Genomic DNA, 15,909 nt, shown 5'->3' with positions numbered 1-15,909 from the left:
GGGTTAATCTTTTCTATTTACTTTACTTTCTACCTTTAGTAGTGAGAGGAGTAGCCTATTTTAAGTAGTGGGAGTTTAAGAACGGAGAAAATAAAGTGGACTGAAAAAATCACCAATGAAGAAGTATTACAAAGAGTTGAAGAAGAAAGGAATTTACTAAAGACCATAAGAAGAAGAAAGCATAACTGGATAGGACATGTATTAAGAGGAGACAGCCTACTGAAAAGAATGATACAAGGGAAAATTGAAGGAAAGCGACCAAGAGGAAGAAGACGACTAACGATGCTTGATGATATAATGGGAACAAGAAGATACCAGGAAATGAAGGAGGAAGCAAGAGACAGAGGAAATTGGGGAAAGAGAATCTGCTGAGTTATACCATTGGACCTGTCAAGAGACAGAACACTAATGATGATGATGTTATTGTTGATAGTGGTGTTTTCTCCCTGGTGCAGGACACCAGAGTGTACAGAGGATTTGAAATTAGAAGTGATCAATATTTAGTCTTGAGCAGGACAAAATTGAACTTCATATTGAAAAGATTAACATTCAAGAAAGTTTTAAAGCGAATAAAAGTTGAGCAGCTCTCAGATGTGAACTGTAGACTAAAATACACAAAGATTATTGAAGAAAAAATGAAAGTTTGAGAACAGGAACCAAACCTTGGAGATTCAGCGGCAAGCCCTGAAGAAAACACTGATTGATTCAGCCAGAGAGGCATGTGGTGAAGTTGTCTGCAAGGATAGAAAAATCAGAACTCCATGGTGGACACAGGAAGGTAAAGATGCAGCGAAGGAAAAGAAGAAAGCATATCAAAAGTTCCTGGCAAATAAGTCAGCTTGTGCTCTTAGAGAATACAGAGACAAATGTAAGAAAGCTAGTGTAAAACTAGCTAAACGAAAGTCATGGGAGGAATTTGGCAAGAACATAGAAAATAAATATCAAAAAGGTGGTAAGATGTTCTGGAGGTTGTTGAAGAAGCTTAGAAATGGAGGAAAGAGTGCTGTAAAAGGAGTTAGAGATGATAAAGGTGACATGAAAATAGGAGAAAAAGATATCCATAAAGTATGGAGTAATTACTTCGAAAAATTGCTAAATGAAACAAGCAGTGATAGCACAGTGGTAAAAAACACTCAACAGGCCAACAGCCAGGAATACATACATATATACATACTTGAAGTAGAAAAAGCCATCAAAAGCTTGAAACATGGAAAGGCAGCAGGAGTAGATGATATTCGACCAGAAATGCTGAAGTATGGTGGTATAAAAGTCTTACAGTGGCTGCACTGCACAGTTCAGAAGGCCTGGACATAGGGACAAATTCCAGATAATTGGAGTAGAGCTCTCATAGTACCTTGAAAGTTTACTCTCATAGTACCCATATATAAAAAGGGAAATAAAACTGAATGCGAAATTACAGAGGTATTTCCCTATGAGTGTTCCTGGCAAGATCAATGCAAGTATACTTGAGAAACGGTTGAGAAGAATTGTGGAAGAAAAGCTTGGTGAAGAACAAGCTGGTTATGGCCAAATAGAGGCTGTCAGGATCAGATCTTCACTTTACGACAAATAGTTGAGAAATCATAGGAATATAACAAAGATCTGTATTTAAGTTTTGTAGATCTGGAAAAGGCATATGACAAGGTGCCAAGAGAAAAGCTATTCAATACGCTATAGTTATATGGTGTCAATGGGACATTATATCAAGCAATACTTAGTCTTTATTTGAGTTGTAAGTCAGCAGTTAGAATTGAAGGAAGTACAGAAAGATGGCTTAATGTTATAATAAATTTAGTTTAATTCTTTATCCAAGTGTAAGCAAACAAAGTTTGCATCTGAAAATATCTTCAGGACTGAGGTAAGGTGGTACATCCCTTGGCAACTCGTAGCAAAGGTGGACCAAGCTCTCATCGCTCCTTGTCTCAGTATCTTCCATGATGCAAAGCACATCTCCTTGCGGACATGTACACTGCTATGCGTTAAGGGAAGGGCCACTACCCAGACCAATTTTGACTTTTATTGAGCTCTCATCAGTGGGAGGCATACCCAGAGTGGTGATACTAAGGCAGAAGCAATGGAGATGTCATATTTACCTATACGAGTTGCCAACCGGTGTACCACCTTCTTATTAAATTACTCTGGATTTAGAGAAAGATGTTGGAAGTTTATTTTGCACTTTGTTAGATTATATCTCAGTAGCTCCCATAATGCAAAGTAAGGAGACAATGAGTGATGAGAGCTTGGTCCACCTTTGCTACAAGTTGCCAAGGGATGTACCACCTTACCTCAGTCCTGAAGATATTTTCAGGTGCAAACTTTGTTTGCTTACACATGGATAAAGGATTAAACTAAATTTATTATAGTCTAACCAAGTGCAAAACAAACTTCCAACAGATTTAATGTTAAATCTGGTGTCAGACAAGGATGTACATTATCCCTGCTATTATTCATTATCTATATGGTTCACATTATGAAGGAAAGTGGTATTAAACATGGTATCAAAATTGAAGATGTTAATGTCAGCTCTTTGCTATATGTGGGCGATGTTATACTTCTAAATAAATCCGCTGCAAGTCTGCAAGATTCCCTGACTAAATTGAATAACTGTTGTAATAGATACGATATGAAGGTCAGCAATAAAAAGACGAAGACAATGAAAATAAGCAGAATCGATGAAAATGATCCTCCCACAACTGCTTTGTGAACAGAGACCCTGTGGAACAAGTAAAACATTTCAACTACTTAGGCATGATTTTTAGTGAAGATGGTAAATTAAATATGGAAATAGACAATAGAATCAACAAAGCTAGTATGGTAGGAAGTCAACTGAATAAATTCATATGGAATAAGAGAGAAATTGGTCGGAACACTAAATTAGCTGTATACAAGACAGTGTTCAAATCAGTTTTAACTTATGGATCTGACAGCTGGGTCAGAAGTAAACCACTTGACCAAAGACTAGAGACCACAGATATGAGAGTCTTGAGAAAGATTAGAGGCGTGAATAGATGGCATCAATGGCAATATCATATTAAAAATGAGGATGTTAGGAAAGAATTTGACATTGTCAGCATCCAATAATGCATTAGCAGAGCTAATCTCAGGTGGTATGGTCACTTAAACAGAATTAGCGAGGAAAGATTAGCAACACAAGTGGTGTTCTCTGCCAGGTTGGCAGGAAAACGACCAAGACATAGGTGGATTGATACAATACAAAGTGCCTTAAATGATAGAAACATAAGATCTGATAATGTTGGAGTCTTGACAAGTAACAGACTGATTTGGAGGAAAATTGTAGATAGGAAGTTAGTAATGATGTAAATTTTTCATGTAGTCCTATCATATCCTGTACACCCCTTGAGGGTACTTGACAGGATGACTAATTTAATGATGATAATTTCTTTACCTTGAAATGCTATTGATTTTGTTTTATTTATTGAGGTTTTCATGTCATACTGTTCCATTGTTTTGCTCAATACATGTAGATTTTTCTGTAATTGGTCTTCATTTTCAGCAAAAATAACTTGATCGTCAGCTTACAAAGGCTGGTTAATTCTTTGTTTCCTATGATTTTGTTTTTGCTCCACTCTCTTGAAATTTTTTCCGTATATATATATATATATATATATATATATATTATTAACCTGAGAGCTTATGAGAATACAATCCACGGCATCCCCAAGTTGCCTTTATATATATATATATATATATATATATATATATATTGAAGAGTATTGGAAATAATCCACTTCCTTGAATGAGACCTCTATTAGTTTTCATTTTTTCGATTGTTTCATTATTAATTTTAATTTTAATATAGCTTTCTTCCATTATATTTGCTATTGCTTTTGTGGTTTGAGGTGGAGCTTTCAATTCATACAGTATACTGAGTAATTTTGTTCTGTTGATTTGATCGTATGCTTTCTCATAATCCAGGAAGGTCATATATGTTGGCAGATTAAATTCTATTCTTTTTTCCTATAATTTGTTTGAGTGTAAATGTGGGATATATGCAAGATCTTCCTTTCCTAAAGCCGCATTGTTCTTCTCCAATAATTTCCTCAGCCCATGGTGTTAATTTCCTTTTAATTATATCTAGATATATTTTATAGCATGTATTTAATAAGAATATTCCTCTGTAGTTTCCGCAATCCTTTTGTGTCTATTATTAATTAAAATAAAGGTTACTTGAACAAGAGTACTGCGATACCATGACAGTCGATCTGATAATCAAGAACTACTCATAATGGAGTGCAATTTAAAACTTATGAATCGTCTATTACTAAAAGAAAGAGAGCCACACGGCTTCATTTTGGCGATGTAAAATTACAGAGGCAATATAGATATTAGATCTAAATTATTTCAAAGCCGAATATTTGTAGAAACTATGAAAGTTTCATAAGTTAACCTGAGAGTTTATGAGAAATTCAATCCACGGCATCCCCGAGTTGCCTTAGCTATTTAAGTCAAGTAGTGCAAACTAAGGCAACTTGGGGATGCCAAGGATTGTATTCTTGTAAGCTCTCAGGTCAACTTACGAAACTTTCACAGTTTCTACAAACATTCGGCTTTGAAATTAATGTTGGATCTAACATCCACTTCGCCAATGTAATTATAAATTAATGTAAATAACTATTTGGGAACATTGATCAAGTGTAAACGGATAAGTATTTTAATACCGACTAGTTTCACCAAACTTAAGCTGTTGGCATCGTCAGGATACAAGCACTGAGGTTAAAACATATCACAAAATAGATCTTAACTAGTACAGTTAAGATCTATTGTGAAACTAGTCGGTATTAAAATAAGTACAGTTAAGATCTATTGTGAAACTAGTCGGTATTAAAATACTTATCTGTTTACACTTGATCAATATTCCCAAATAGTTATTTACATTAGTTCTGTGATCAAGAAAATACACACTCATTATGTAATTATAAATTGTTTATTTCTGAAATTTTCCATTTAATATTTTCGCACTGATGTTTCGATGGAGTTCAACTAATACTTAGGGGATCAGCTGGCAAAAGGGCCATATTTTGCAAACTTTACACAACTCGAATTTCACATAAGTTGGATTTAAACCTCCTCACCCATCAATCACACTCTACTGTTTATATGGTGACAGTTCAAATACGTGGCAGTAATTAACATGTTTTAAAGGTTATTTCTGTTAGTTTCATTCACAGAATTCACACAAAATTAAATTAGATTATTATATTACTTTGCATTAATAATTACATTAAAGTATAAATAGTATGGAATATAGGATTAAAAGAATTTAATTTGGCCATTCATACTTTTGCGTGAAGAGATGACTAAACAGTGACTTGTTTGTTCTCTTCACAAAGTTATTCGATAAGATGCTAAAAGCAGCATCTATTTCTCTTTTAACTTTTAAGACTAGGTGTTAGGATCCATCCTCCAATTGCTTTGTTCATCTTCATATTGCCATTAAAAACATCTTTACGAGCATTATCCAGAAATTTGTCAAGAAAAAGCATTACATTACAGAAGTCTCGCATTTAAGAGTGTTGCATGCGTATATAACAAGAGAACTTACACCAAAAATGTTTTTAACGATGCTGTGATACAAAAACAACTTCAACAACTTCTAAATATGTGGCAGGACACATTATGTACCTGTTACTGAATTTTTTTAAAAAGATAATTATCAGATAATTTTTATTTTTTTATTTATATTATTTTCATCTCTAGATCAATGTTATTGTGTTTATGCATCAGTTCATTTGCTTTACTTTTTATTATATACACAGATATATGTACATAATTATTTTTAATCAAAATGAGATATTTGGCTCTGTTCCTCATCAATAAGCTTTTCAATATTGGGAAGTATGTTTGAAATTGTGACTCTAATACAATTTTTAGTCGTTTGTCATCAAGGCAATTTCAATGATAATTTTTTACAATTTTCATTTTCAAACAAAGAGTTGTTCACACAGATAAGTACTACCAAATAAGCTCATTATTTGCCTGGAATGGGTAGCCAGCAATGGAAATTTATCAGTTGGAAAGTAACTCTTATAAAAATCAATAAGACTAACATTTTGAAACTTATTTCTTTCTCAGTGTTGCTTTGCAAATCAATTATTTCCAGTTGAAATTCTTCAGGAACCATTTCAATGGCTATATTAAAGGGTGATGAGAAAATATCAAAATTAGTTTCATTTTTGCGTAAGTTTTTGAACCGCAAATTGAATTCTTCTTGTAGTCTCTGTATTTCCCATGCATATTTTTTCATTTCAGGCCGATTTTCTTTTTTCAAATTGGAAAATGGGCCACATTATTAAATTCCAGTTGCCAATTCCAAATTTTTAGTTTATTGTCAAAGGCTTTTATTTTATCAAACATTTCATTAATAAGTTTGTTCTGTCCTTGAAGATTTACATTTAATTCATTCAAATGTCACTGCAAAATGCAAAGTCGCACATCAAGTTCTTGTTATCAAATTCTGGAAACAGGTTGTCTTTCATCTCCAAGAATAACTGAATTTCGCTTTTTAAATTGTACATATGCTTAAGCATCGAACCTCAGTGTTAAAAAGGATATCGCCATATTCGCATTCCATATCTCTCAAAAATTCCTTAAATTCACAATGATTCAGTCTTCGAGATCTAATAAAATTTAGAATTTTAATGATCGGTGGAACAACATTGGACATTTTCAAAAAACTTTTGCACTCAAATTTTCTTGACGCAAAATGCAGTGAGAAATAATTATTTTCTATCCTGTTAATCTTTTTATGTCTCTGGATAATAATTCTGACAGACCAACATCCATACTAGACATGGCTCAAGCTCCATCTGTTGTTATACTGACAATCTTTTCTATTAGGATATTTAATTGATTCAGAACAGTTTTCAGTTACCTGTATATATATCTTTTCCAGTGGTAGTTCCTTTCAATGGAACTAAAGATACAAATTCTTCAGTGATGTTAAAACTAGAATCCGTTCCTCTCAAAAAGACAGCAAGTTGTGCCGTATCACTAATATCACAACTTTCATATAAAGCCAAAAAAAAAATCCATTCTAACTCAGAAATATGTTCCTGTAAAATTTCCTTAATACTTTGCAAAAGATCATCAATCCTTCTTGTGATTGTAAATCGTGACAAGCTGATTTTCGAAATTATATAAATTATATCTTTTTTTTTTATTATTATTTTTTTTTTTAAATCAGGGAAAGTGACATTTGCTACTGCTAGTAAGCATTCTTTTACTGTTTTCCATCAGAGAATAATTTCATTGTTTTTGTCAAAATTTGACTAATAATGCAGCTTGCATGAACTGCAGTATCTGTGGTTAATGAAGTAGCTCTAAATACATTTTGCCATTGTTTAAGATTTTTTTTTGCAGTTGATTCATTTTGTCTTTGCACAACCGTCCTTGCAAATTGTCAAATTTTGAAGCATATTTAGTTTTATAATGCCTCTTGATGTTATATTCCTTGAGAACATATCTTTTCACAACATATCAAGAAAACAGCATTGTCTTTTATGCAAGTAAAAATATAGTCGCATGTCCATCTTTTGTTAAACTGAAGATTTTCGCCCTCAACTTTGTGTTTTCTAGATTTTGAATTCATTGATTAAACACAGGGGACTTTGCATTTTCGAGATTTTGAATTCAATGATTAAACACAGGGTTCTGTTTGTAAAAAAATTTGCAAAGACACAATTTTTTAAAAGAAAAAGTTATATTACTGTTATAAATTTATAATTTGTTTAGGTTTTGAAAGAACTTGTATTAATAAGTTTATTCAAGAATAATACAGCTACTTTCATATATCATTAAAGTACGACTGCTTATGTGTGACTGAAAATGCAAAAGCGAATAGCACGATCGTGGGAAGAATTATCATCACAAGTAAATATTTTTCACGACCTCTTAATGCGTGCTTCATAGTAATAACACGCAATGCCTTTTGCTAAAATTTTTACATTTCAGCTAAATGAAGTGCAACATTTCGGCAGGCAGCAGGTAAGTAGTTAGAGGACTGCATGTGGCCTGTGGCTTGCTCATCACTGGTTTAGAATGAACAGAAGCTGGAGTTTGTCTAAAATCACTTGCAGTGGGCTAAATTTTTTTGTTTTAACTACCTTGGCACAAAATGAAAATTATGGCTTGCATGGTGAGGAGGGATTTTGGATAGAATGAATGAATTTCTATCATTAAAGCAAGAATAATTTTAGTGATTTCATCACAGCCAGCATATGAACTAGGAAAACAAACAGAAATTTGATCATGGGAAACAGGAGAAGAAATTATGAACTCATCCCAATTAACATTATAGTAATGCTAAAGAATATGAGAATGAGAGTGTTTTAGAGAAGAGACTTCTTTAAAAAAGGAAAGGATATCTGGATGAGGTTGTGACATCACGTCACACTTGAAAAGAGAACTGGTTATAGAAAAATTAAGGGTATTCTGAGGATTATTTGGTAATATGATGGGTAGGTAAAAAAATTTGCATCCAGTCATTGTTGATAGCAAATATTCAGCATTTCTTCAGCTTGATCAGTGAAATCGGAAAAGAGAAGCTAGTTGGCAATGTGAACAATGAAGTCCCAGAGAAGATAACCTCACAAACTGGATAAATGGACTACAGAAAATCAAACTCTTCATATAAAATTCAGGTATAATCAGTCCAAGATAGGTAATTAAACTCCCTTAATTTATTATCATATGAGAAAATTACTTTTGGTTTATGTCAGTTCCATCTTAATCCTCAGAAAAGCTTTCTTTCTTTCTTTCTTTTTTTAATATGGAATTTAAATTAAAAAATGCCATACATGGAATTTTATTAAACCCCTTTAAGGCTTCACCTAAGTTAAGTGGTGGTTTGACAATGGGCAACAAAATTTGTTGTCCATTTTGCATTCCATTAAAAGAGCCAGAATTTTGTTTATAAAAATATTACGGCATCAAAACTTTTCAAACAAACAAGGGTGGTCTGAAAAGTTCTTGGCCTAATAATGAAAAAACAAATCTATAATTCCAAAATTATTTTTATTTTAACATAATCTCCCTCAAGACTAATACATTTATTCTGGCAATGCTCCAGCGCCATTATCCCATCCCTGTAGTGGTTCTCAGTAAGATCTGCAAAATACCCCTCAACAGCTGAAATTACTTCTTGATTCGAGGAAAAAAGATGACCAGCAAGGAAGAGTTTTAGTTTGGGGAAGAGACAGAAGCCAGAGGGAGCCAAATCTAAGGAATAGGGTGGATGTTCCAACAATTCATAGAGCAGATCCCTTCATTTTCCCATTGCCAAAACACCTTTGTGGGCAGGTGCATTGTCCCGAAAAAAGATGATTTTTTTCTTCTGCAAACCAGGTCTTTTCTTACGAATGTCTAGTTTGGTTAAAAGATCGGAATAATATTCCCCAGTTATTGTTTTACAGTTATCAAGATAATTAATAAACGAAACGGCTTTAGCATCCCAAAACACTGGTGCCATGACCTTTCCTGCTGATGGAACCGACTTTGTCTTCTTTGGCGATGAACAACTGCTTCTGCCCACTGTTTTCACTGCTGTTTGGATTCTGGTGTGTAATGGTGAATCCAAGTGTCATCGATAGTAATAAATCGACACGCAAAATCAGTTTTATTCTTGTTAAAATTCTCCAAGCACTGTTTAAAGATTTTCATGTGAGTGCATTTTTGATCTGCTGTGAGCAAGTGTGCCACCCATCTTGCGCAAATCTTTTTCATTTGCAATTCTTCATGCAAAATATATCCTGCATGTTCTTTTGAAATGCATATAGTCTCAGCAATTTCATGCACTTTGACTTGCCGGTCATCCAATACCATATCGTGCATTTGATCAATGATTTCTGGTGGTGTTACACTTTTTTGAAGTCCTTCAAGTGGATCGTCTTCAAGGCTGGTAAGCCCATGTTTAAACTCGGCAGCCCATTTCTTAATTGTCGAAAACGAAAGAGAACAGTGCCCATAAACTTTTATGAACTTCAAACGAATTTCTTTTGGCATTAAACCTTCTTTTACAAAGAATTTTATAACCGCACGATACTCAATTTTATCCATTTCAAGGGATACAGATGACACTTTTGCTTCAGACAGCTGTATAAAACAAATTACTTGATAGAATGACTTGCAATTTCACATAAATGTTTATGACAGATGTACAAACTTAGAGAAAAAAAATCTTGCAGATAGTGTTGCCATCTATGATCGAGGCCGAGAACTTTTCAGACCACCCTCATACACTTCATATGATAATGAGGTATCTGCTGTAGGAAAGTTCTTTGTCTGCATTGAACACAAGCATGAAGTCAAGAGACTCATCGTGGGAGGTCCCTCTTAGGAAACACAAAGTCTATCATACCACTCCTTGAACTCATTGACCATTCTTGCTTTCACCACTCTCTCAGGCAATGCATTCCACAGTTCAACCACTCTCCATGCAAAGAGATCATTAAGCATGAACTGTAAAATCTTATGTCTATACTGTACAATCTCCTTATACCCAAACTTTGAAGAGAACATTCCCTTAATCTGTAATCACATGCAATAGACAAGATATTGTATTAGTTACTCAGCAGTGGATCTTATCAATTGTCTTCTCATAGCCTCTGAATCCCAGTGACTATCTACACATGGTAGTGGCCCAGATATGGTCACAGAACATATCAAAACTTTGTGTAAGTGGGAGAATAACTTCCATATTCTTAGTTTTTTTCTCCAACAATACACTTATTTGATATGATGATTAAGTAGTGCTATATTGCCATAGCAATATAGTCCCTAATGATGTTACTTCTCCATCAACCCTGAAACTCCAGTTTCACTGCCCATTTGCAGCTACTTACCATCAATAAAATATTCTGCCTACAATTTTCTCATGCACTTAGTGGCAGTGAAATGGAGGGACAGTGGCCTGGAGGGTGGTGAATGAGTGGAATGCATTGCCTGACTCAGTTGCGAGTTCTTCGTCTGTAAATGAATTCAAGAAGAGATATGATAGACATTGTTTTGATAGTTTGGGTCTCCTGTGATGAGTCTACTGACTCCATGGAGATACCCGCAATAATAATAATAATAAAAGACATTCATTATTTTGCCCACAACACCAGTTTGTTGAAATCAATTTTAGGGATTCCATATAAAAATGTACTAATTATCTCCCTAACTTTGCATCATCATCAGCAAATAATTGTACATTATTATTATTACATTACACTTCCAAGGACTCATCATGGGAGGGCACACCACTCCACTCTCCTCTACTTAATCCTCCAACTATACAAAAACACTACTATAATGAACATACCACACAATCAACAGTATTTTTTGTCTGTATATTGTGTGTGTTCTCACAGCTAATTTGTCTCTATGTTGGATGAAAACTGAGTTCCCAGGAGAAAAACACTGCTACCCATATCAGATCAACTAACTCACTTTAAATTGAAAAAGCCCACATACGAGATTCTTTGTAGATTTTGTCAATTCTCGTCATGATGAGAATTGAACTCAATTTACCAATTGAAGGGCAGATTGTTCTGTCATTCTTCCAATTGCAATATGGAGGTGCTTAAAAACACTTGCTATTTCCATGGGAGACTAAAGAATCTAATTCAGCTAAAAAAAGTTCCATATCCATCATTAGGAGAATCAAATTTGTGTTTCTTACAAGTGAGGGCACACAGTGTTGTTGTTCTTCAAGCTGTTTTACAAAAGATGCTATTACTGACCACATCAAGCCCAATACATTAATATACAAGTTAAAGAACAAAAGTCTAAGTACAGAATCCTGTAGTATCCCACTAGTCACATTTTTATAGGGCCTCATTATTCTTGACAAATATCAGATGGATTACAAAAAAGCTGCATTTTTTGTGCAAAGTTATATAAAAAAAACATCTTGTAAGTTTGAGGAAGGGTGAGAATGCTGTGAGCCATGCAAAGAATGAATATTTTATAAAATACTCATATTAAAATGTGAGTATTTTATAAAAAAAACAAGTAAATAAATTACTTCAGAGATTCAGAATGCATCCAAATAAAGAAAACATTACATTATATTAAAAATTAAAAGAAAAAAGAAATTACAACAAGATAAAAAAAAAATTCAAATAGGTTTGAGGAACTTACTTGCAGATATCTTGTGCTCGTTTACTTTGAAGTCTACTACTTCCAGAAATATAAACACACATATCTAAAAGTGGAAGATTTTTCTTCATGAAATTAACCTACAAATATAAATTTATTAGAGGTCAAACTGTAATCATACAGTGATATGCAATAAATATCAAGTAGTAGTAATGATACCGTAACTCACACAATATATGGCTACTCAATATCCACAAAACCATCAACAAAAATCAGTAATTTTTGCAATAAAAGTAAGACATTCAGACATGAAAAAAAGCCTTAGTTATTGGTTTTAACATTTGCTCTGATAAAACTCTTTCCTCCATTCTTAGTCAAATAACATTTGACCATAAGAAATATTTTATCTGTATTGTGAGAATTGCAATAACTTATGTGTGTTGAGAATGAGAAAAACTGCTTTTTTGGAATTCTACTGGATTCAAACCAACATCTTCAGAGAATAAAGCACTTGCCAGATACATTGCACTATAACCAATTACAGGGGGCGATGCAAAATGGAGTCCTATCTCTGGAACCAGAAATAGTAGTTGCTTTGGCTTTCTCTGGTACAGGTCTCAGAATTAGGTTCCCAAACAATGATGGTAATGTATACAAATTTCCTATGCTATTCAGGTCAAATATTTCATATTTGACCTGAATAGTATAGGAAATCCCTATAAAACAAAGATATTGAGGTAACATAGCAAGGTGATCCCCAGGGAGCAAACCAAAGGATGGAATTTTTGTTCTTAGAATTATTATTATTAACGTCTGACCTCCATGGAGTCAGAGACTCATCGTGGGAGGTACACACTGTCAACACCATGCCTTAAACTGATTCAATGTATCTACATTAACAACACACTCAGGCAATGCATTCCCCTCACCAACTACTCTCCATGCAAAGAACCTTCTGCTCACACCCTCCTTATAGAATTTCCACTGATGGCTTCTTGTTCTACCCCCCCCTCCCATTCTATGAAAAATCTTCTCTATGTCAACCTGATAGCAACCTCTGACTACCTTATATGTCTCAATCATATCCCCCCCCTCCTCCTATTCACGAGGCATTGCAATTTACATTCTCTCAATCTGTCCTCGTACTCCACATTCCAAAGACCATCTTTGTGGATCTTCTCCAGACCCTTTCTAACATCCTCACTACATTGTTGGAAGTTTTTTCCACTTGGTTAGACTATAATAATTTTAGTTTAATCCTTTATCCAAGTGTAAGTAAGCAAACAAAGTTTGCGCCTGAAGTATCTTCAGGACTAAGCAACTCATGGTAAAGGTGGACCAAGCTCTCATCACTACTCGAAACACTTGGATAAAGGTTTAAACTAAATTTATTATATCCCCACCACCATGAATTAGGATTGATATGGTTTTAAAATGATGTGATGATTATGTTACATTCCAACACTATTTTATCAGGTAGTACTCTGAATATATTCAGTAGAAATAATTTTGTTATGGTGTTGTGTATCATTGGGGGAAGAGATGGGGAGAAGAAATATTTCATCTGTAGTGTGAGGATTACAATAACTTGTGAAAAACAAGCATGGCATGGATGAGTTCAATGAATGAGTTCAATGAAAAGAGCTGCATCACTGGAGGAGCCTTGGTCCAATATGTTGATGTTTTAAGGATATCACACTACTGAGATGCGTGATGAAATGACTATGTGGCTATCAATAAATGTGAGATATTAACACCAAATGATGAATCAGGACAACACATGATGTGTGTAGAGGATGAGAAAGACTGCTTTTCTAGAGTGAAGTATATTTTGGAATACTTGTCTTTTTGTACTTATAGAGTCAGCATCCTAAAATCTTTAAAAATATACTTCAGCAGGGAGACACTTTTAGAAATAAAATTGAAAATACAAATACAGAGATATATAAATTTAAAAAAAAAAAAAACATTTTAAAAAAACAAATAAGAAATATCACCTTATGTGCTAATGTGACGTTTGGCTTTAATAATTTATGTGAAAAGTAGTTCTCCCCTCCCCACAGAAGGTGGCTAGCTAGAGAATTTATAGAGCAGTATTTTGTACAGAGGAGCTTACAATCACAGCGAGTATCATGACAGGAATTCCAAATTTCATACTGATATTTATTATTTTCCTTTTTAGCAACTGCTTTCACAGAAAAACAGAAATAATAAATCAATACATAATTCACCTACCAAGTAATTCATCTGAGCTTCAAATGTTGCATCTTTGGATGTTTGTGTAACAGCAGGATTTAAAGCTTTTTTTGCTCTTGCTTTCAAGGTAAAATCGAAATGTGGATTATTCATCTTCTGGAAGAGAAAAGATCAGTATAAGTTTTTTTTTTCACCTTAATATGTAAGTGAAACACATATTATATCAAATTTTTAGTTTGCTATAGTGACATCAAGTAACTACAGCAAACACTCGGAAGCAAAGGAATAATTTGTTAGAGTGGAAGATTTCCTTTGTGCTATTCAGCATGGATATTATGGGAAACTGGCAAGGACTTTTAAGAAGATTCATTATAATGAATCCACTATAATAAATAAGAATATTCACCATAATGATGTTTGCTATAATGGAATTGCCAAAAATACAGATTAAGAAAAAGGCTTCCCAAAATGTTTGAACATTTTAATGTTTATCTATTAGTAAAATTACTTTTTGAACAGCACACCTAAACATAGGCACATACATCTGCTCCATATACCCAACTCTGGTTACATAGGAGTCTGTAAGATTTAAGGTGACCACAGATATCATTCCTTGGTCCACTGTTATTCATCTTTACATTAATGCATTGGGAAGGATTTGACAGGTGACACATAGCTGCTTGCTGATGATGCAAAGATAGGCAGGATAATCAGGAATGAAGCTGGTATGCACTCCTTGCTGAATGATTTGAATAGGCTGAAATTGTGGGCATGTGAAAATGGTTGGTTGTCAGTTTAATGTTAGTAAATGTAAGGTCATGCACTTTAGTGTAATGATATTCAATATCAATTGGTGGGATTATGCTATTAGAAACTGATTAGGTGACAGTATTAGATAGGAAGTTGAAGTTGAATTTCAAAAAGGCCAGATAGCAAAGACTGCAAATACAACTCAGAGGATAATTGAAATGCTGAAACAAACCTTAACATGTAAGGAAGTCATTTTGCTTGCTCTTTATAAGGCCTTGATGCAACCTCATTTGAACTGCTATATGTAGGTCTGGTCTCCTTGGTGATACTAATACAATGGAGATTTGAATAGAGATTATGAAGACAGGTGAGAATTTGTGAGCTGATTGAGACCAACTTTTGAAAGGGTCATATGGGATACCAGAATATGGAATTTTTCATTTTATGGAGGTTGGGGAGAGGACAAGTGGGCATCCATGGAAGTCGAGAATGAATATAGTGAAGGATGGGTAAGAGCTAGATTTCTCTCTCATAGAATAGTGATTGCCTTTTGAAGTTGTGAGTGCAGGTAGTGTGAATAAATTCAATCAAAGGTTTGACAGCTGTGTGGGCAATATGTCGCTTCCCTTGATGAGTCCTTGACTCCATGAGGTGTCTCTTAGCAATAACAAAGGAAATTTGATTTATGAAATAATACAGAATACCTAACTACAGCATTCGAAAAAGTCCTGTTCACAACTACATGTTTCATCCTTTCATAATGAACTCAGGCACTTGTGAATATATGATGATAAGATCACAGAAATTTCTTGAGATGCAAAGGAGGAAAATGTCTAACATTTTTTTAAATTATGAAATTATAAT

General features: G+C 34.0%; 1 protein-coding gene across 1 annotated transcript in view; it reads right to left on the bottom strand.

Annotated features, from left to right (window-relative positions):
- Positions 1-15,909, bottom strand: part of LOC150099864 (uncharacterized) — a 133,624-nt gene that overhangs the window by 34,988 nt on the left and 82,727 nt on the right. The window contains exons 13-14 of the mRNA XM_090404502.1: positions 14,335-14,451; positions 12,142-12,239 (exon numbers count right to left, since the gene is read on the bottom strand). Of these exons, the coding sequence (XP_090260628.1) occupies positions 12,142-12,239; positions 14,335-14,451 (215 nt within the window). The remainder of the gene's footprint in view (positions 1-12,141; positions 12,240-14,334; positions 14,452-15,909) is intronic.

The sequence above is a fragment of the Typopeltis vanoorti genome, chromosome 14, assembly GCF_054136105.1.
Source record: "Typopeltis vanoorti isolate ZY-2024b chromosome 14, IOZ_Tvanoo_1.0, whole genome shotgun sequence".
NCBI lineage: Eukaryota > Metazoa > Arthropoda > Arachnida > Uropygi > Thelyphonidae > Typopeltis > Typopeltis vanoorti.
Note: the sequence above shows the minus strand (reverse complement) of the source record. Positions and strands in the feature narration are given on the sequence as shown.